General features: G+C 34.1%; 1 protein-coding gene across 3 annotated transcripts; it reads left to right on the forward strand.

The window, feature by feature from the left end:
• Positions 1-198: 198 nt before the first annotated feature.
• Positions 199-21,066, forward strand: LOC148602940 (uncharacterized). Of its 3 annotated transcripts, XR_015916759.1 has the most exons (9): positions 199-880; positions 10,929-10,961; positions 11,234-11,328; positions 12,438-12,545; positions 14,149-14,270; positions 16,020-16,104; positions 16,359-16,464; positions 19,093-19,206; positions 20,128-21,066. XR_015916759.1 is itself a non-coding variant. In XM_088553252.1 (8 exons), exons 2-7 carry the CDS (start codon positions 10,930-10,932, stop codon positions 19,194-19,196), a joined length of 546 nt encoding a protein of 181 aa, XP_088409378.1. In that variant the 5' UTR covers positions 199-880; position 10,929; the 3' UTR covers positions 19,197-19,206; positions 20,128-21,066. The 3 variants fall into 3 exon arrangements, 2 of the variants coding, with proteins under 2 accessions (XP_088409378.1, XP_088409379.1); XM_088553252.1 differs by lacking the exon at positions 16,359-16,464; XM_088553253.1 differs by lacking the exons at positions 199-880; positions 16,359-16,464 and having other exon boundaries at positions 9,734-10,961.
• The last annotated feature ends 2,347 nt before the right edge of the window (positions 21,067-23,413 follow it).

Here is a 23,413-nt window from a genome sequence, read left to right on the forward strand (position 1 = left end):
ATTGATTACTCTTTGATAACCGCTATAACCTTGGATCAGTTGATTACTCTTTTATAATACATGTGTACATCTACCTACAAGTTGTATATATATATATTCCAAGACTTGTTATTAATTGATATGATACCAATTGAAATTTACCTAAGTATTACATTTATTATAAAACACAAGAGAACAACTTTCAGTAATCATGCAGTAATGGCATATTCTAGTTGATTTGATTGGGATGTCATTCCGGGTCATCCCTTATACGTGTAAGCATATTTGATGTACCCAGGATTTTCAACAGGAGGAAGCCCTAGCAGAATTTTACCGCTTCAATGAAATAAAAATTAAAATTTGAATTACTATGAAAGTACTTTAATTCGTGGTTACCAATTTTCGTGGATTGGGGAAGAAACACAGGTTCGTGGATTCTTAAATTCGTGGTTTGAAGGTTTTCAGTATACACATCAAAGGAAATCTCCTTTTCGTTAGGAACCAAAATTCGTGGTTTGGCATACCAACGAAATCCACGAAAACTGGTACCCCACGAAAAATAGTACACTCACAGCAATTTTTAGAATTTCAAGAGATAAAAAATCTGAGTTTATTTTTTCTCCTGTAAAAATAGAATTTATGAAATCCCTGGCTCGATTATTATTCAGAATTCCCAAGCCGCTCAACTTCCTTGTAGAAGATGAGGACATCAGTATGTGTGTATTTCATTGTAGCTATCAGGCAAATGTTATGTTTTTTTTACGTTGACAGTTTACCGTCTTTGCATTCGTTAATGCAAATGTTTCTCAATAAAAACCTAGAATTTCAACCAATAAAAAGCACAGACATAAAAACAAAATCAATCAGTATGATTTTCGGTGAATAAGGATTGAGCAAAAAGGTAAGTCTTTATCAACATTGACCTGAACAGTTTATTTTTGATTGAACAAAAATTTCAGACTATTATTTTAAGATGTGTTTTTTGTTTTCAAATTAAGTTCTACCTTTAACTCTTCAATGCAAGTTGATGGAAGAGGAAAATCATAAATACTTAACAATAATTATAAGATTTGGTGTTGAATTTGCATCATTCGAATGCCTTCTTACACATTTTGTGTACATATTTCAAAGCTCCTTCGGTTTGAGTAATGCATTATTGTATGTTGTCGAAGGTTACCGCTGTTATATCACTGTTTAATAGCACTGTAAAAAATAATTTTCTCTATAGAAATTAGAAGTATTATGGTCGCCATCATGAACTTGTGGATCGTTACGGTGTATCCATCGGCGCCATGAAAACTGATTTCTTCGACATGTCATAGTTTTCCTTTCCTCTTTTGTCTATATGACTTTTTATTCGGTGATGTTTCTAGGAGGGCAGAGGATGTTTACCCTACCGTTGCACCTGGTTCATGCTCCCAGTTTTTAATGGAGTCCGAGTTGCTCATTTGCATTTGTTGCTTTGTATGTATTATTTTAGTAATTTTATGTTCTTTGTTGTGTATGTCTGTTTTCCATGTCTGGTCTTTGTCCCTGGACTACATTCTTTTGATTACCACTACAGCCTTGTTTCCCTTGATTACTCTTTGATAAACCGTAAAGTGCAATTTCGTTAGTATTTTTTGCATTTATGACCACTTGGACGATGGTACTTTTGTAACCTAGTAGACAAACTCGCCTGATAACGATTTATATCATACCTTATTTATCAAAAATGTGCAATGTTACAAAGACCTAAACCTCCATGGCTTAATGCCTTGTTCTTCGCATAGTAAAACCTCATATTTGTGTATTTGGTTTCATATTTAGATATGAAATGTGTAACATTCCCATTTTAGCGTGCTTCATGTCCTCCGTGTGCGTATATCGTGGAATCATGCATCGTGCAGTGTAGGCATCGTGTGCGTGTATCGTGGAATCATGCATCGTGCAGTGTAGGCATCGTGTGCGTAAGGCTTTCGTGTGTGCACTTCGTGTTTTGTTCTTCGTGCAACGGATTGTGTTCTAAAAATAGCTCCTATGGTAGATTAATTTTACGGAATACCGTTGTAATTTCGTTTTCTTTTCCAAAATCAATATTCCTTTTACATTTGTCAAGAATCAATACTTGTAGGAATTAATTGGTTTCAAACATTCGAACATTATTTGTACATATAATAAAATACTGTAAAAATTTGAAAGGCCTTTCGGAATGATTGTGGAAAAAGTTTCCCGAACTATATATGTTAAGATTTCAAGTCGATCATTCCCCTAATGGATAGTTTGTCTTTTGAGAATAAAAATGGAGTATATATTACCCCAATTTTATGAAATTTCAATATGTTTATACTCCCAGACCAGTGCAAATGTGTTCGCATTGTACCATGTATAATTAAAATGGATTTTTTTCATATCAACAATTTGATATTTTCTGTTTTAGACAAGATGTTATTGCATTAATTTAAAAGCTATATTATTACAAAATAGAATATTTTTTACTAATACTTTTTCTTTCAAATTTTGGTATTTTAATTTTCCTTGAATGAAGAAAATGTGTTCCCTATATGCCATAAACAACATTTGTTCCCATAACAAATACTTTCTTTCCACATTCAGAGGAATAAGATGGTATTGCATAAGTCAAAAGTACCCTTTAATTTAAAATTGAGTATACCTTACACCAATTTTATGAACTTTTACTATTTTCATATTCGGAGACCAGTGAAAATGTTTTCATTATGTAACACGTATTATAAAAATGGACACTTTTCATATCAACAATGATATATTTTCATTTTAGAATAATAACATGGTATTGCATTAGTTAAAATAGCTTAATTATTCAGAAAAGAGTACTTTTTAATAAAAATTTATGAAATTTTGGTATTTTTATTCTCCTGAAACAAGGAAATTGTGTTACCAAAGTAGTATATATGCACGTTTGGGTTATTATATTTCAGGAGGTACAAAGAGGTGTACCCCAATGCGCATGCGCATGACGTCACATCCGTTGGTCAAGGACCGGAAGTGACCCTTGGGTGTGACCGGAAGTGTCCTCTCTTGACCACTGATTATTCTGACTAATGACCATTCTGACCCGTACCTCCCCCACGCTATAGTGTATTAGTATGACGCGGACGAATTCAAAACGGCACCCGCCTTCTCATTAGCATCGTCCTATGGATTCGAATCGTTCATTACACAACCACACTTCCATTAGCGTCGTCCTATAGAGTTAAATGTGATAATTGCGACCAATGAAATTCAAACGTGTGAGATCCAATCGCGTGTGGTTGCGGGGAGAATAAACACTCCAGACATTTTCAAAATCGTCATTCTCTTGATATCACCCAACGACAACCTTAGACACCCAAGTGAGCATAGAATCATTCTGACATTCGAACAATATGATACATCGTTGGACGTGATGAAAATCATTCCGGTCCTAGTTCCGGATTTAAAGGAGACACATCAAAACGTAGAAGATGCCATGTGTTGTTTTGAATGTAATCCGGATGGATTGTTGTAATGTTGTGAATGAATGTATTATTTTCGCCTCGGGCTTTATGAATACCAACGCCATGATTGGCCCAGTTGACGGTTTCCGTGGATCTGTGAATCGTTCTGTTATACGAGTCTACCATGTCTTCGAGGAGGCACTTGGAGGTAAGTGAGAGTTTCTCTATGGGTAAAATATTTCCACATCTTGGTATTTAACGTTCTGTTAAACGATACTGGCCTTGTTTTCATCGTTATACGTGGTGAAAAAGTGAACGAATCACTCTATTCGTAAATTCGGTTCCTCTGTCTGTCTGTAGTCGTATGGGAACACTTCCTTCTTCATAGATGGTGTTGAAAGCTTCTTCCAGTTTTTCCAGTATTACCTTTTATCGGAACAACCCATGCATATCTGGATTGCACGTCTATAAAGGTCAATAGATACTTGAAGCCGTTGTTGTATGAACTCAGTTTTGCCACGTCCACCTAGTCGGCTTGCCAAAGATGGTCTATACCGTAGACTATGACTTTTCTCCCAGGAAATCTCCGTCGGGTCGGTTTGTGTAACGTATATACATCCTGCGTCTGTAACCATCGCTTCACTTCCTTTTTCGGCCTATCCTTTATGTTTAAATTTAATGATTCCGCCGTAACTGCCAGGCTCCGATAGATGGTAATAGCTCGATTCCATGTTGTGAACAAATTATTTTTTGTCGTTACTTTTCCTTTATACTGGGTCCATTTTGGAAGTCTAGGTTTCGTCATGGGGGTCGACGTCGGGGGTTTCATGGGTATTTCGAATCTTACGGGAAACTCGCTGTCTGTCCGTCTTCTCGGGGTCCTATTTTGTGTCATGTATTTTCATCGTTCCTCGTGTCAAATCAAATCCTGTGGAACATTAGCTTTCCGGAGAGCTTTGACAAAAGTGGGCCACCCTTCCGGATTAAAAGTATTTCTTTTTCTGAGTATGTCTTTGACCAAGTCGACCACGTTCGTTCCTTCTATCGTTTCTCTGTTTTTCATCGTTTTGGGTACGCTTCGCAAGATTTATTCTTCGACGGAGTCAGTTTGCTCGGTCGTCACGGGGGTGGGGACATCCGTTTTGACGGTCCGTAGTTTAAAGTCGTCGTAGATATTCATGTATCTGGCCGTATCATTTCATGCGTTCGTCTGCTGTTAGGTCTTCACGTTCGATTAGCGTTCTCATGTTTTGATCGATGTACCCATGGCTTTCACTCTTTTGTCGACGGGTAATGTAGGTGTTGGTTGGGGTCGGAGATAGGGTATGGTCAATACCATTCGTTTCATTGACAGGATGAGAACCACCACAGAAGCCAAAGGTGCCAGAAGAGAACCCAGAAAGCGTCCTTTTTGTAAGACGGCTTTCTTCTGTTTCAGAGGGATCGTTTTCTTTGTCCACTCTTCCTTTTCGTCAGTCTGGCTTTTCGTTGGGATGTAAGCTAGACCTTTCCCCTGAGTATGTTGTCCGCTATTTCGCAAAAACAATCTACCAAACTCCTGTCTTCTTGCTGTATCAATGCCTTTCTGATGCAGGGTTTCGCTTTCTGTAAATAGGCGATATCTGTCGCGTGTTTTCTCAGGCTTGGAGACACGATGTTACTCCTTCCGTATCCGGTCGGAGAATGAAGTCCAGTCGCGATAAAGTCGCCTTATATAATGTTGAATACGTCCTGATTCTCAGCTTGGAAAATGTTGGTCCTTAATCTCAAGATGTCGGGAGTAGCCTGTTTCATGTCGATCAGTAAATATCCGTGGGATTTGGTAGTGGCATACTTGTACGATTTCATCAAGTAGCTTGTCTTTTTGGGAAACATTTGTTGGGCCATGGTCATGTGATACGTCCTTGGGATTTTTAAACAAAACCAAGTAATGGGCATTCAGACTGACGGTTGTGTGATACTTGTTTTTGTTGAACAGATTTTGGACCAACCGTCTGACTGGGTGCTCCACTTCCTTCTTTGTACCATGATAGTCTTCTATTTGAAGTTGACGTTTTGACATGTTGCATTCGTTTATGGTATTGAATCGTCGCACGTACTTTATATAGTAGTCATCTCTCTTATCCGATTGGTCAAGTCTTTTCTGGTTTCTGATTGGTGTATTCTTTATGAGACGTCGCCTCTGATTGGTCGATCATTCTGTCCTTTGATTGGTTCATGTTGAGGCTTCGGCGATGGCAATGCGAGGGACGAGTCTTTTCAAGTGATCCCACTATGCCGCATCTCAAAAGTGTCCCTGGATTGTAGGTCGATTTTGTATGAACCTTCTCACATTGATTCTCACTTTGCCTAGATAGGTGCATACCGTAACAAAGTAGTTTTTCGACAAAGGAAAATGCGTAGCATAAGAACGTAAACTATCATTCAGTGCAGGCGTTGACGTTTCAAGTTCCATACAGTCCGTGGTAGAATCACGCGGGTGTGTTAAGGAGAAATGTCTTAAATTGTCATAATTTCATCAACGAAAACAAACTACTTTTAAACTCATCTTAATACGTGAAATTTCATCGATGTTCCTATTTTAAGTATACAAGGGCATAAAATGAAACTTATACAGATCAACAAAATGTCAATATGTGCAATAAGAATGAGTCACGTGATCGGTTAATCAAGCCTTGGTCGGACCACATAAATGTCAAAAGTGTAGTTGGAAGATGACAAATTTGTACATCCAAATTTTAATGGAAGGTCAATGAATATGCATATTTTTCGAAAGGTGCTGCGGGAAGTCTGAAAAATCTACATGGAAAATAAACAATGCCTTGTAACCTGCATGAGTTAAGATATTTTGTCGTTTCCTTGTATTTAAACGAATATTAAAACAAAACGCTACCGATAGATAACTTCCTGCAGCAGTTTTCTGGTAAAATGAAATATGCTCTTTGGAATGAAGTATAAGTCAGGTAAATCGACATAGCGCATGCCACGTCACTTTTGCATTTTCTAAACCATATACTTTTTCACATAGCGGCGACATAGAAACTAACGCACTGGCGACCTCAGATACGTTGACATGTGACGGATACGTGTGAACGACCGATTTATTTACGATAGCAGACTACACTTTAAGTTTCTTATTTTTTTGAAAAATAAAAAACATTTTTCATTGAATATTGTAGTTAATATAATATAACTTGCAGAAAAGTTAATAATTGTAATAAAGATATCTCCTTTTTCTGCTGAACAAAACATGGTTATCATGTGTATGCCTGTTTTCCATGTTTGTCCGTGAATTGCGTTCTTTTCTGCTAGAACCTTGGTTCCTTTGATTATTCTTTACGCTTCTGTGCGTCTCTTTGTTTTATTGTCTATGTCTATTATGTTTATTCGCTTATTTGGTTTTTCTATTCATTGTTTGTTAAAAGAGGGTCCAACTTTTGATTGGTATTTGCTTTTAAGTGTTTGTGTATTGGCTCTATTTTTATGTGCCTCTTTCATTTGGTCCATCTCCATTGTGTTTTTAACATGCTTTACTCAAGAAATACGTCTCTCTGTTTTCATTTGGTATACGTCTATTACGTTCCTTTATTCGCTTGTTATTTACCTTTATTGTGTGTAGTGGGTCTATTTTCATTAGGTCCACGAAACAGTCAAATACAATTCTATACAAAACATACACAATTTATTGTCAAGTACATGTATTTAATTGTGGTACATGTATAAAAAATATGCATACATATTCTACAAAATCATTATAAGGTAGTTGATCCATTCGACCTAGGTATTAACACGTCACATTCAAAAATATAGGGATTGTAAAAAGAAACTCATTAAAAAAAACTATTACACACTGAACAAAAACCTCCAATGCAGTATTATCAAGCCACCGAGACATTTGAATCATTGAATCTATATGATTCAAATATTTACAGAAGATGCAAATTAAAAATATATAGTATTGTACAATATTTAGACCACACCACCCGTAAAACCACCGAGGACCACATAGTATATGTAAAGATAAACTATTGAGGAATTCAGACGAAAAAAATGACAAATAAAATAGTGAAATATAGAAACTATTATTATGAAGACCACCGAGGACCACTTAGTATTATCAAACCACCACGACATTTAATTCATTGAATGTATGAAGAAGATTTGATTCAAAAATGGACATCTATTAAGAAGATAAATGACAAGTTAAATATATACAAACTGTTATTGTGAAGACGACCGAGGGACCTCTTAGCATACGTAATAAGTATATAAAATTGACAAACCATTGAGGAAAAATGACAATTAAAAAATAGTAAATTATACAAACTATTATCAAATATCAAAACTACTGAGGACCACTTAGTATATGTTAAGATAAAATATTTTGCCAACGAGTACACATATACGACCACTTAAAAATTATTTAAAAAATAATGGACATTGTATTTAGAAAATAGTTATTTATTTGTAAACAATCAACTAAAGATCGAGGGTTTCCGTGGACACACCGTACGCCAAAACTTTTCGTTTAGGGTAAAATAGGGAAAGCCCACCTTTTCTTATAAATATGTACATATTTTGTTGTCCACGGATCGGAATCCGCGATTGTCACCCGATCCAGACTTTTTCGATAGATGACGTCCATGTAGGTCGATTTAATAATGTCATGTAATTTTTTTTACCCCTTTGCAGCTAAATTTATCAGAATGACCGAAACAGTAATAGGTTTTACTGCAAAGGGAAACAATCCCATCCCCTCTGTATTCTTCTTTAGACGGAACGGGAGTCCTTTTATCGACAGCGGCATGTTTGGGAGTGTCAGATCGAGGAAACCAGAGATGTTTTCCCCCTCGTACGTTAGTTTTAAATAGGGACGTATCACCTGTTCTTAAGGACTCTGCGGAAAGGGTCATGTACACAGACTCCGTGTCCATAGATCAATATTGATAGTCCCTACGATCAACGAATACATCAATGAAATTATAATAAAATTGCAATATCCGTAACTTGGCATACATGTACACAAAACATCCAATGTAAAAAGGTAAATCTAGATTAATTGACCTTTGGCCATTGCAATTTCAAATGGATTGTAATTCAATTGATTGCATGTACGAAATAAGGGGTCTCTAAGATATTGTCCAACTGAATCTCCCTTAGTATAAAAAAAATGTCAATATGTTTTTCTTTGTTTGTAACAGTGGTCCCGTACATGGAGTTGCCAGTTAGTTGTTTGGTTTCGGTCACGATTTTCTGATGTGGATCGACCTTTCCAGCTCTTCTGGCGTTACTGATATCCTCTCAGATCTTTTGAAAACATATGGACGGTGTATATTCCAGGTCTTGGTGTACTTTGCTGACGACCAGTCCATGGGCCAGGTACCACTTCATCAACGGAGTAATGAATAATATTTGTTCGCCAAAGATACTGCCAATTAATGATTTTCTGGGTTGTTGCATGATGTCACGGTCGACAGCATATTGACGCATGTGGTCGCCGCAGGGGTCAGTGGTCAATAGTCACTTTGGTCCGTGATCACCGGATGTGACGTCATGCGCATTGGGACTAATCTCCTGAATCCCATGAAAATAATAACTCAAACGTGCATCTAAACGACTTCCCAATGATCCATATACAATACATATGGACATTTTTCGCATAAAAATTACTTTCTTTTCATATTTAGAGCAATTCAAAAATACACTATTATCTAAAATGTGTATATATTTTCCCCAATTTTCTGAAATTTTAATATTTTCATACTTAGAGACCAGTGAAAATGTTTTCATAATGTACCATGTATAATAAAAAAATGGATATTTTTCACACCAACAATGCAATATTTTCTTTTTTAGACAAGTAAGACTGTATCGCATCAGTTATACGAGATAAATTATTTCAAAATAGAGTGCTTTTTACCAATACTTTATGAAATTTTTGGACATTTGTCACATAAAAATTACTTTCTTTTCATATTTAGAGCAATATTATGGTGTTTCATAAGCCAAAAACCCTCTTTTATCTACAAATTTTGTATATTTTACACAAATTTTATGAAAGTTCAATTTTTTTTTCATACGACCAGTCCAGTCATAAAATGTTTTTACAATGTACCATGTATAATACAAATAGACACTTTTCATACAAACAATTCAATATTTTCTTTTTTAGACAAATAAGATGGTATCCCAGTAGTTAAAATAGCTAAATTATTTCAATAATAGGGTACTTTTTACCAATACTTAATGAAATTTTAGTATTTTTATTCTCCTGGAACAAGAAAAATGTGTTCTGAATTATCCATATACAACAAATTTGGGCATTTTTCACATGGAAATTACTTTCTTATCATATTCAGGGCAATTAGATGGTATCGCATCGGTCCAAAACACTCTACTATCTGAAAATTGAGAATAGTTTACCCAAATGTCATGAAATTTCAATATTTTTATACTCAGAGACCAGTGAAAATGCTTTGGAATGTACCATGTATAACAAAATGGACATTTTACATATCAACAATGCAATATTATTTTTAAGACCAATAAGATGGTATTGCATTAGTTAAAATAGCTATTAATTATTTTAAAATAGAGTGCTTTTATCACAATGATCCAAATTCAACAAATGTGGACATTTTACACATGAAAGTAGTTCTATGTATTTCATATTCAAAGCAATATGATTGTATGGTAAAAACATTTTTATATCAACTTTTTTGTTTTAGAATTTTTCTTCATTTTTAAGAACTTTCAACATTTTTATACTTCCAGACCAATGACAATGTTTTCGCAATGTACGATGTATAACGAAAATTAACGTGATTATATATCAAAACATTTATAGACATTTAAAAATTGTGTATATCGAATGTGTTTATTAAAGCATAATACACATTCATATAAAATTACATGTAAGAGGTTAGCAATCAACAAAATACGACGAACGCGTACACCGTATGTCACAAATATTATTAGTTTCGTTTTACAAGTCAGATTTCGAAATATACCAATTACTGAGAATAATACTTCCGATTATTCGTTCATCGTGCTTCGTGTAATGTGTATCGTGTGGCTTTCGTGTATCGTGTGCGTGTTTCATTGTATCATGTTTCGTGTTTCGTGGGATCGTGTTTCTTGTGCTTCGTGTGCGTAGGATTGGGAACGTTACACGTTTCAGGAGGTGAAGTTGGTTTTCAGTATTTCTTGGATACAATTAATGGTTTGATACAGTATATATTTGATTTCAATCCTGCCTATAATGAAAGGTTACTTTTTGAAGTTTGTGTACAGCCTATCGAAATTGTCATAAACATGATTGGTATTTTTGAATATCCGATAACTGTCAACACGAGAAAAGATTCCAAAAGACAATGTATGGCATCAGTGGTAGCAGTAAGCCACTTTATGAAATATATCTCCGAAAGTATGATTTTGTCAAGGTGAAATATCCCGTAAAACGTCAATTGAAAACTTCATATTGTGACTCTGTATTCCAATTTGTTTTTGAAGGATGACTGATGGAACAGAAGTGAATCCGTTAAGGTTAGTTTAACATTTTAATTAGCTAATTATTGTGTTTCTGGAAAACAATCCAAAAGCAGAAAAGGTGTGTGATTTGAAATTAAATTCAGACAAATTCAATTTCGGTATTGATAATGAGTATTAGTAATGTAACATTTATTATTCCGAATTCAGTTTCTGATATTTGATAAAAAAAATTAAGTGATCACTTTAGACTGGAACACATTTTGAGAAGCAAAATACGGATTGAGTCTAAACAACGGTTATGAATATTATTTTGTTTTGTTGTCCAGACTTCCGGAGATCTTTCTGTTACAAAATGAAATACCAGTGGTACAACCCCCGCTTTTTGGTGGAGAAAATATTATTAATGCAGTTCTTCTTCTTGGTAAAACGGTATTTTATATTGACGACACCAGTTTTGAAGTTTAAAAAAAAATAAACTATCAAACTGTCCCTTTGAAATAAGGATTTTCTTTAAGAAATTAGATACCTCAAAGACATTGGTGTATTTATTTACAATATAACTTCCGAAACGCTAAGAATGATTTGCACTCACGGGTTAGTGCAGCCTTAATAATTTCGTAAAATTCATAGGTTACTAAGGGGTTCTATCTGATTGAAATACGAAAAGAAACGTATATAATATATCATTCACTATGTGCCATTAAGATCTGAACATACAGGTAACTACCCCCTTTTTTAATCTCCTTTAACATTGAGAGTAGGGAACACTGTCTACAGCGCTGCATATTCAGATTCAAAGGCAATTTACTTCCCAGTATATAACTCGGGGATAATTGGTGACGTAATGATAAGCGTGGTGGGCTTTGAAATCAAAGCTTGTGGTGTTATGAGGTAATTGTGTCGAACTTAATAAATATCACACACCCTTATTACTAATAGGAATAAAAGATGTCGTGCATTGCGTATTCACAATAAAACATTTTAGTTATAAGATAATTGTATAATTATTTAAACTCTTTGTGCTTTCGTATAAACTAGTTCGATTAAGCTTAGGATGCCACAAAAAAAAAAGAAAACCTAATGAATGCTGCTAATTTAACTTGTACAAGTCAAGGATTTAAAGTACATTGGACACTGTCTAAGTGTGTTTTTTTTACCATGTTTCACCCACTGGCTAATTAAAGCAAAGACTGGTGCTTGAGAAAGCTCGTTGCCTAACGGTTTTCTTTCCGAAGAAAAAGCCAACAAAGTAATTTTCTTCAACTGTTTTTAATTTTCTAGACACAATAAAATACCACTCTTAAACATTGAATTTAAAATACAAGCAGCCATTGTTGACTTCAACGACGAAGAACCTAATACAATATAAAGCTTGATTCTGGAAAACATCAAGTGTTTACCATAAAAGACATACTATTCTCTTCAATATGCAACGTTCCGAGGTCGATAAAAAGTTTATTACGAATTGAAATACAGCCATCTGAATATATTATTTCCTGTTTGTTTTAACCAGAGTATACATTCTCTTAGGTTTGTTGCCTGTGTTAATTACAAGTTTGACATTTTTTCAAATGCCCGTTTCACCACCAGTTGTAACTTGCCCAGTCTGTACAACACCGGCCCCAACGACCTGCCCAGGTAAGTATGATTGTTCTTCTACTTTTTCTTGTCAACTCATTGGGAACTCATTTGTTGGCTTCTTAAGTTTTTGTATTGTATGTCTTGTTAAGATGTTCTAATGCCATATTAAGAGAGTCTTTCTTTTTGATTATAGCTTGTATTTTAAGGATAAAACAACAAGGTTAGAAGACATTATTTTCTAATAGTAAAACATGGGAAAACTATTGATTTGTCAAAAGACAAAGCCAACACAATCAATGACTAATCATCGAATTATCATCTCAACAAATACATTACCAAACACATTCGAATTTGATCGATTTAATAGGGTGTGTCATGCTTTGAAAAGTAGTGGCTCAAATTTTTCTGTCATCAATGATGTATTTCGAATATGACGTATGTAGCAAGGAAGTGATTGTTTGAATATTCATAACGGTCAATAACTTGACATAAAGGAAAGCTAGACAAATGTAAAAGCTTCAAGAAGAACACTTTCATACTTAATATTTTTTTCGAATGTTTGAGAAAAAAATCGATTTCTTTTATGACAAACATACGACTTCTTGGTACAAAAAAGGCTGAAGCACATCTTCAATAATTGATTGACAAAAAAATCGATTTCTTTTATGACAAACATAAGACTTCTTGGTACAAAGAATAGCTGAAGCACAAGATTGATATTTGGGCTGGTGGCGTTACCTCTACCTCTAAGATCATTAATATTAGATGAGACCTCTACCTTGTCTGACACCCTTTGGGTCCGCGGTTTGGTATTTTGTCCACAAGCTCGCCCGACGTTTTTTTATAATCGATATTCCTATCACAGGAACGTCAGATATAAATACTGCGATTTACTAACATTTCTCTTGGATTTTCTTATTAGATTCTAGTACAGTAGGTACAAGGTTTGTTTACTTTTTAATGAATTATCAATCTTTTATATCATTGCTCAAGGACTTATTATTGTTCTGTCTGTTACCATCAGTCATTTAACAAATCTTCATGAACGATTAAATATATGATATTTAAAAAATAAATGTCGGAAACTCAATTGTTTTCATAATATACGAAAAACGAAATTTTACTACTAATTTGATCTTTGTGCACATCATGGAAATAAAGCTAAATAATTTGTTATCACATCAAAATATGTATCACTTTTGAACATATTTTCATTTTGATTAATATTTAATGACAATTAAAGCCGCAATCGGTAAACAGCAGACCGTTTATTAAAACGTCAATTATAATGAGTTACACTTGATCTGTGGATTATTTCCAGACGCTTTGTTTATTTAGAATATAATTTGAAGTGTTTGTTATGAGGGACGGAGCTTTGTAAACAAAATTAGCAACTTAGTTATGAATGATGCCTGTTCCAACGGGAAATGTGAGTTATCATATGACAATCGGTTATCGTCTGCATTTAAATGTAAAACAGTAACTTCCTCACTCCATTCGTAATCTCCTAAATACATAACTTCAAACAGGACGATTTCAAGCTCTTCTTGTTTCAGAGCATGACGCTCTCCACGACATCGATTAGTAATTAGTTCGTCTTGCACTTGAAAATACAACGGATAACATAATTAATAGTTTTCATTTTGATTTATTCAAAAAGCACAATGTTCATCGACTCCACAGTGTCCCTCACCATTTTTCAAACTTTCAAATGGAGGAATGAACATACCAAACAAGTGCTATTTCTTTTCCACGATGGAAAGAACCTTCTTAAAAAGCATGGTAAGTCAAAGTTATCAATATGTTTTGCACTTATCTAAATGATATTTGTTTTATTGCTGATGATGAGGATCTACTCTTTAAAACACGCGTACAATATACATTATGTATAACAAAGGTTTTATTTTTTGTATTCGTCTTGGTTACTGGAAGAGAAGGTGACTTCAAACACCGTGAGACAAATACATTTCTGATAGAGGTTTCCTGCCACACTACATTTTCTGATTTTGGCACAGCCGATGTTGCCATTATTTTTGCAAGGGTATGAGTTCGAGACCATACGAAGAAATACAAATTCCACATGCAGTTATAAAAGTTTTAATTCCATTTAAACGTTTTCATACACAGATATGCTAACATTGTCTCTCCTACATGCTGTATTAACAGATGGAGGAGTTTAGCGAAATATGTGGACATATCCTTAGATGTAAATATGATAAATCATTTAATGTGTATAACATCATAAATTTGATCTGTGCGTTTTCTTTGATCCTTTGGACCAATATTTCTCCATCTCTTGTACATGGCAACTCGTTTTAGAATTGTGAATGGAAATGACATCACACAACAAAAGTGTATAGTCACAATACTAGATTAGTAGTCTAAAACTACATATACATAAAATGATTAAATATGCAATACTTCAATTACCGATTTACAAAATAATTTGATACTGACAATATCATGTGGAATATATTAATACGCGCTCGATTTATGCAATATGATATTATCAGTATCAAAATCGGAAGTAACTGTTTTATAATATTTATCCTACATTTCGAAACAAGTTAGATCAATTGCTCTGTACCATCATATATATATATTGTGCAATAAGTTACAATACTATATGAAAGAGTAATCAAGGGAACCAAGGTTATAGCGGTAATCAAAAGAATGTAATCCAGGGACAAAGACCAGACATGGAAAACAGACAAACACAACAAAGAACATAAATCAACTAAAATCATACATACAAAGTAACAAAAGCAAATGAGCAACTCGGACTCCACTAAAAACTGGGAGCATGGACCAGGTGCACCGGTAGGGTAAGCGTCCTTTGCTTACACCCGCAGAGTTGCTCATAAAAAGTCAAGTCCGGGGTTGAAACCTACAAATGTTCAGACTTGTATAGATTAACGTCTAAATATGTTAAACAACGCTATAAGATGGTAGATAAACTGACAATGAACATATTGGATAACTAATATATTTCATCGACAATAAAGTAATATTAGGCTGTTTATATATATATAAATCCTATGATATGGGTTGAAAAGGGTAAATTTTATACTACTGAATTGTTTATTCCGATGTGATGTACATACCATATATATATATATATATATATATACATTTTGATTTAGATCGATAATAGGTGGCAAAGATAATGATTAGAAAGTTCCCTGACAATGCAACCAACTTTTGTTCAATTTAAAGAGTTATCCACCCCTTGAAGTAATTTGAATGCTTTCCATGTAATTAATTACTTTTTGTATTCAATAAACTAACAACTTAACTTCGTTCATTATTGAATTGTTGCTGGTTCTTTTAACCACCACCCCGAAACACAACATCCCACCCCCCCAAAAAAAAAAACAAAAACAAAAACAAAAACAAAAAAAAAAACAAAACAAAAAAAGTCGTTGGCTTTCATATTTGCTGTACGTGTGTATCCTACGCTACTATTAACAGTTACGATAAATTATGTGTACATTATCATCAAATTTATTTTGATAACACTCACTTAAATAGATTTACTGTGCTAGCCTGGGTGGACGTCTTTTGAACATACATACAAATGAGGAAGGAGAAGCAGTAAGGGAGTTTCTGCGAACAAGTTTGTAAAATAGTTATTTTTTGTTACTTTTGTAAAGACGATTAAGTATAAATAAAAAGAATGGACTCAAGTTAGAATATCACAAATTCTCAGATATAGACATATTCGAGATTTTTATCAGACTATGCTATTAGGAAGATCTATTTATTCGATATGTTTTAAGATTATCTTTGGAATTTTAAGGTAGGACATGATGCAATTAAAATGGAAATTAAAAACTGTTATGTATTGTATTGTATATACTATATTTTCAGATAATTTTGGTAACGACGCTTTCGTTGGATACACGGATTTCAGATGGACAAGTGCTTGGACTCTCAGGTGGTTCCACTAATCTTCCTGTTTTTGGAGATATACCTCGTATGTTTTTGTTTTTGACTAAAATCTTAACATTGTTGGTTGTTTCGCAATAAGAAAAAACCTGTATTAATATATTCATAGGTTTCAAAATACGTAAAATATTAAAGTTATTTAATTTCAACATCATAACAAATATTTGAACGATATTCAACTTTCTCGAGTTATGATTTCTTTCGAATAATTGGCAGCATACATTTATTAACTGTCACGGACAAAATTCAAACGATCATACGTCAATGATGTTACCAATTGTATCGTGAAAAGAAAATCAGAAAGGTCGACCAATCAGATATTATAGAAAATACTACAGTACCACACATCAATAATTAGTAATGGCGATTTTTTCATATCAATAGTTCGTATTACATCGCCCATTGTGTGATATTGCAAATATCTAGCCATCCAAAAGATGGGTTAAATCACAAAGAAATTCTTTGTATATATATTGAAACTGTAGAAAATTGAATAGATAGATAGTTTTTAATTTTCAAATTTTACAGAGTCAATTATCGATTGTTTTTACTATTAAACCATCTAATTTTATTGTCATATGACGAGAAACATAACATTAAACTACAATTGTGTATTTTATCTTTGCTTCAATGCAACAAAAAAGGGGGACCATAAATTGATGTTTTTTTTATCTTTATAACAATTAATTGAAAAAAAAAAGAAATAACCTTTACTAAAAGAAACAATACCAATAATATTATGAATATGATATCTTAACTGATACCTTTGTCTATAAATACTTCAATATCATTTTACTACGAACCACTGAATTCCCACGTAAAGTATAGTTGCAAGTTTTCCTACGACATTCGAATATAACGAGAAGTAATAAGGTGAATATATCAAAGAGACAACCTGAAAGGGATGGCAAATATTTGATCAAGACCTGCTATGGGCCTTCCATGAATGACGAGGAAACGCTTGCATCACAGGACAGGCTGCAAATTGCCTCCAGAACAACATTATACACAGGTTAAGCAACAAGGTGCCCCCATATACTCCAGCAACATAAAAGTAAACTGAAAGAGTAATCAAGGGAACCATGGTTATAGCGGAAATCAAACGAATGTAATCCAGGGACAAATACCAGACATGGAAAACAGACAAATGAGCAACTCGGACTCCACTAACAACTGGGAGCATGGACCAGGTGCACCGGTAGGGTAAGCGTCCTCCTCTTTTCTAGAAACACTTACCGAGGTGCTCATAAAAAGTCAAGTCCGGGGCAGACAAAAGAGGAAGGGAAAACTATGACACGTTGAACAAATCAGTTTTTATGGCGCAGATGGATACACCGTAACGATCCACGTGTTCATGATGACGACAAATAAAACGTTTGTTGTGATGACTTCAATCTTGTATCAACATAACCCTGCTCCAGGAGCTTATTTGTTAGAATTGTAGCGCGATACAAAAAGAAAGCGTAGTCTCGGCAAGCTCTGGCATAACGTATGAGTTGTGAAATGAACACTCCACACGCAGGTACTGAAGGGATTTTGCCACAGATGAAAGGAAAGTTGACAATTGTGAATGAAAAATCATCATGTTTGTCGTAAAGTTTGGTCAATAGTTTTCCTTTACCATCGATTTCTAAGTGTAGGTCAAGATATGAGGCTGTTTGTTTGTTTCTTGGTTGGGGTTTAACGTCCGAGCAACAATATATCAGCTATATTCAGACGATGAACATGAAATTGATGATACAATGAACATGAAATGATGATGAAATGAAAAAGGGATGGGACACAAGGACAATGGGGCGACAAATTTTGATTGCCACTGGAAATTGGGAGAGGTGGGTAGGGTTGGGCAATATAGCCTCCTGTGGCGGTGTTTGTTTGTCGGGGTTTAACGTCCGAGCAGCAATATTTCAGCTATATTCAGACAATAAACATGAAATGGGTGATAAAATGAACATGAAATGAAAAAAAAGGATGGGTCACAAGGATAATAGGGTCGACAAATTTTGATTGCCACTGGAAAAAGGAGGATGGGTAAGGTCGGGCAATTTAGCCTCCTGTGGCGGAGCGCAAAGGTTCCTACTCCTATCGAATACCACAGCAGGGTTCTGTAACGTGCGAGGAACGTGGCATCTTTCCCAACACGGTGCACCACTATGGTTTGCGGTCAAGCTTAGCGCTGCTGCAGGCCTATTCTTTTAACACCCGGACCTGCAAGGGGCGGGGGGAAGATATGAGGCTGACTTCACAGTGTCTGTTGTATCCTTCATCTAAAGTTATTTGGGGTAGATGCGATGTATCGAGTCACCAAAATAAGGATTTTTTAAAGATAATACGTCATCTATATAGCGGAAACTGAGGTGGTTAAATTATGTAGCTAAACGATATTCACAATTTGTTCCCGTTGGAATGCCGACCGTTTGTTGAAAAAAACTGGACTGAAAGTGTTGCGAAACAATACATACAGAGACTAAAAATACCTGACTTGGGACAGGCACTAAAATACGGCTGGGTAAAATTACTTTGGGAAGATCAAAACCCCCACTCTTTTTAATCTGGCCACTTTGGAAAATATTTTACACAATAAAACACATCTAAAAATCAGTTTAAAAAGATCTGAGTTCCTGGATATATTAACACAACATGTTTTCTTTTTCAGCAATCACACAAAATCAGGACTGTTTGGTGATAAGGGTAGCACCACCAAACAACCCTACAACTGCGTATGAAGAATGCCATGATCCTGATGATTTTTTTTTGTGAGATCGATCTTGTAAGTATATCTTTTTTTCTGTTTTATTTCGAACAAATTATTTTGGATATGGTGCTAGCATTCTGTCTCTGTGGTTCTATTCGGAATACAAATTTCCTCTTTGTACTTTGACGTGATTGGCAGTTCAGTATGCATGAAATGCCCATAATTAGTTTATTTACAATTCTAGTTTAAAGCATTCTATATCACCTAAGGAACTAATAACTGTTTAATTCATTTCGCTTAAACGGAATTTCTCAAATATGTCCACTCTTGTATCAATTATCACTGCATCCAATGCCAAAAATGTATTTCTAAACAACTTTTTGGATCACACAAGTAAATTGTTTTACAGTTTATCAAGATGAATGACTGAATGCTTTTGTGGCAGATAGGTTATTTGTTGTGATGGTGAAATATTAATAATATATTCTAAAATTCACTTCAGACTTTTTGTGGGTGGTCATACTGTAGGTGTATTAGTTGTTAATGTGTCATCTTTTTTTGTTTTGTTTCTTTGATGCATTATTGTTTTTTTTTTGGTTTTTTTCATTCTTTCATCTACACTCTGTATGTGGATTGACTTTGTTTCCCTCTTTTTTTAATAGAATAATGTTCTGTTACATTGTATGATGTTTCGGTGTTTCGTCGGTTTTTTTTTCTCGACGCAGTCGGTATAGATTCGCTTTTTGCCCTTTGACCTTAAGGACGGTCTTCTATGGCAACGCAATTCACCTGATCGCAATTCTGTTTCACGATTGGCCAAATATTGATAACTTAGTGGCATTCGAAAAAAAAACTGTATAGAAAATTTGAAATGACGTGCCGTATGTGTCATTTTCTTAACAGAAAATGTATAAATGTTGAAGTAAATGGAACAACATTTTACTGCGTCGGTTATCTTTTTTTCGAAAAAAAAATAGAACTTGTTTTCTTTTATAGGCACAACAAGTATGTGGATGCTCATAGTGAACTGCATGACTTTACATGGATAAATTACGTATATTTTTGCAATTTTGCATTATCTCCCATGGTAAATAAATTGAGATCATTGAATTTAGTCACGATTTGTTAATAATATTTACAAAACGCAATGTATATTTGTGTTTGTGAATTGCGCCTAAGTAGTGTTCAGATATGGATACATCTACATGGATATTGTACCGTGTTTTGATAAAGACAGATAAATAATAAGATTTTATAAATGGTAAACCCACTACGTAAAAAACACATGTTACAACTTATGATTGTGTGTTAATGTTCTTTTGTACTGTATGTATAGTATTGCTCCTGATTGCCTTGTTCTAATAAGTATTGCAGTAGAGCTCGTTTGCTCACATGAACTGTTACACTGTGTACATACAACGTCGCCTTAATATTGTGTTTATTCTTTTCCAAAATATTAAAATACTATAATGCAATCTTTAGTTTAGATTCAATATATTACACTCAACAAAATATCTATCGAATTATAAAATAACAGGCTAACGGTTCTTTCTTTTCTTCATAATTCTGTGGTTTTGCTTGTGGCATCATCATTTCCCCCTTGAATTGTATAATATGGTACATTATGTATGGATTGTATCTGTACTTCCACCTTGACTTTCTTTGGTTAACATACTAATGTTCTCATATACATATATTTTGTTGAAATTGTTATCTTAACTTTTGGGTATTAATACGAAAAGAAACATAGTCAGAGCATGAAAACGTGTGGTGTAGTCGCAGCATAATCGTTTAAGACATATAGCAAGAATGTATTGCATTTCGAACGATAAGTGAGTTAATTCTAGGTTTTGTACCGTACCAAAGCTGTCTCTACCACAACGACGTGAATATAACAGTAATGATTATGTAGCATGTGCATGCTATATTGTCATAATCGGAAAAGCAGTGGTAACTTCAGCACTGAGAATAATTTACAGAAAGCAATCATTATCAATTGTTCTGAAACGAAGACTGATATCTGAAAAAAATAATTTGCTATGACACATCTGAGACGCATTCCCTCATACTCTTGAATCAGGGGTCTCTTTCTCTGATATGTTTTGCCTTCAAGGAAATTAGAGTTGTTAGTATTTGCTCTTGCGTAGCGAATCAATTTTGAAATGTAAACACAATATTCAGCAGATAAAGGTATTTTGCCCCACAGGTAAGAAAAAAAGTGTAATTTTAAAGCTAATGTCTGAAATGGAGAAAAGTAAAAAAGCTAAAGTATTCCTTCTGATTTAACATCATTGGGTTTGTCATTTCTCTTAGACAAATTATTCAGTGTCTATTTTCCGGACTACCTTACTTGGTTTTGAATTTGGACTCTGTCAAATATTTCCTTATACCTACTCTGCTTGAACAGGTCCCTTTAAGTTATCAATTGGAACATTAATCTTTTGGGCTGGCGGCCAGGTATAGTAAGATTATGAACTTTGCATTGCATGTCTTAAGTATTACCGCTTTGATACTTTGAAACTTGATACTTTGAAAATGTACAGAAAATATTGAAACTTTGCACTTTTCCACACAGTTGTCTGCGTACACTTAATTCTTTTACATATTTTGTTAAAAGTGAGCGGTAGTCTTAGAAATTGTGCAGTAGACAATGAAATCAATTTATACTTGAGCTGACATGAATTTTCGCAGATTTAAGTCTTTTTTCAGTTTTGTGGCACTAGAGCACGATTTGCATTTTTGAGAAAATTATACACTTATCTCCCACTAAAAACAACAATAGAGATATTTCCTTATTGGATTCCCCTTTTTCACATCCCGTGGCAACAGAACATAATTTAGCCATCATGCAAAAGTAATCTCCCTCTGTTTTCTTCAAAACATGTTTCTATATCGTATAAGAAAAACTGTGACATAAAGGATACGTATCAAATTTAGCTAAACATCAACCCCTGGTGTTGGTCAGGAATTATTTAGAAAAAAATTAAAACTTGACTCACTATTGGGGCTATATGGAGATACCTACACTAATTGTGGACAAAGGGAGTTAACTCTGAAATGTGCAAATCAAGAATTCAACTATTAAAACATTAACTGAAACCATTCATTGCACGTTCGTATTATTATCCTCTTTTGCAAATGTCTATACTACTTATATAGGTTTTCATCAAATTTTAATGCAATTTTTTCTAGTAATTCTAGATGTGAGCATGTCATAAACTACTTAATTCTGTTGTTTTCCTCGGTTGACATCACATGGTATTTTGTTGTCTTTTTGTACATCGATATATAAATAATAACACTCCAATAAAGTTAAGTCGAAATCAATTTGAAAGCTTACGGTTCTGCTAAAGTCAATATCTAGGACATTCCTCGATGAAATGTTTTCATTCATAGTTTTAATAATACATTAAATTAAACACTGAAACATTGCTAAATGCTTCGTTAAGTAATTACACACAGAAAAATACACTCACAGAGCAAACTGTAAGACAATTTGTTAATCTTATATATTAAAAAAAACAGCAGAGCGGTATAGGTAGGAAGTTTATTTATTAAAACTTTGTAAGTCGTTGATATAACAACACATTCAAAATGTTTTTAAGTACGTTAACAAAAACAGGAAACAAATAATTGTGTACAGGTTTCCTTATGTCGAATAGGAGCCAATGTTGAACCATGTAGTACCATTCCGTGTAAGAATCAGGCAATGGGTGGCACATCATATTTATCAATTTGGTCTGTTTTGCCACAAATATATTCAATTCATCTAGAAAACAACTGAAAAGCTATTTAAATTTATACTGAAGCATTTGTGAAATAGATATTTTTGACTGCTTATATAAGAAAAAAGTCCAGGGAAATTTTCCCGCCATTTTTCAATAATTGCATTAAAAAGGTAAACTTTACAAACACTTTGATGGTTATTTCTGGAGGTTATAGGATATAAATATTTGGTTAATGCAATAAAATCTCTGTGTTTTTTCCTTCATGTGCCACACCTTATACACAATTTGCCTGATTCTTTGACGGAGAAGTACTTAATAGACATGGGTTTGCTTAACATAGAAATCAAAATAAATGAAAACTTACATAAGGGGATTTAAAAAAAAAATGTTGGTGTACGTAAAATATAACTTTAAATGTTTTCTAAAAATGGATTCATTTCTTACTCGAGGTATAAATTTTATAAAATGCATTGTAATTTCACCATCAAAGGGATTTAACTCACTTTTCCCTTATCATACCATTGTTACTTTGAATTCGTTTTTTTTTTCTTTTT

This window comes from Perna viridis, chromosome 11, assembly GCF_037379345.1.
Source record: "Perna viridis isolate PV_CMFRI_1.1 ecotype Kerala chromosome 11, ASM3737934v1, whole genome shotgun sequence".
Lineage (NCBI taxonomy): Eukaryota > Metazoa > Mollusca > Bivalvia > Mytilida > Mytilidae > Perna > Perna viridis.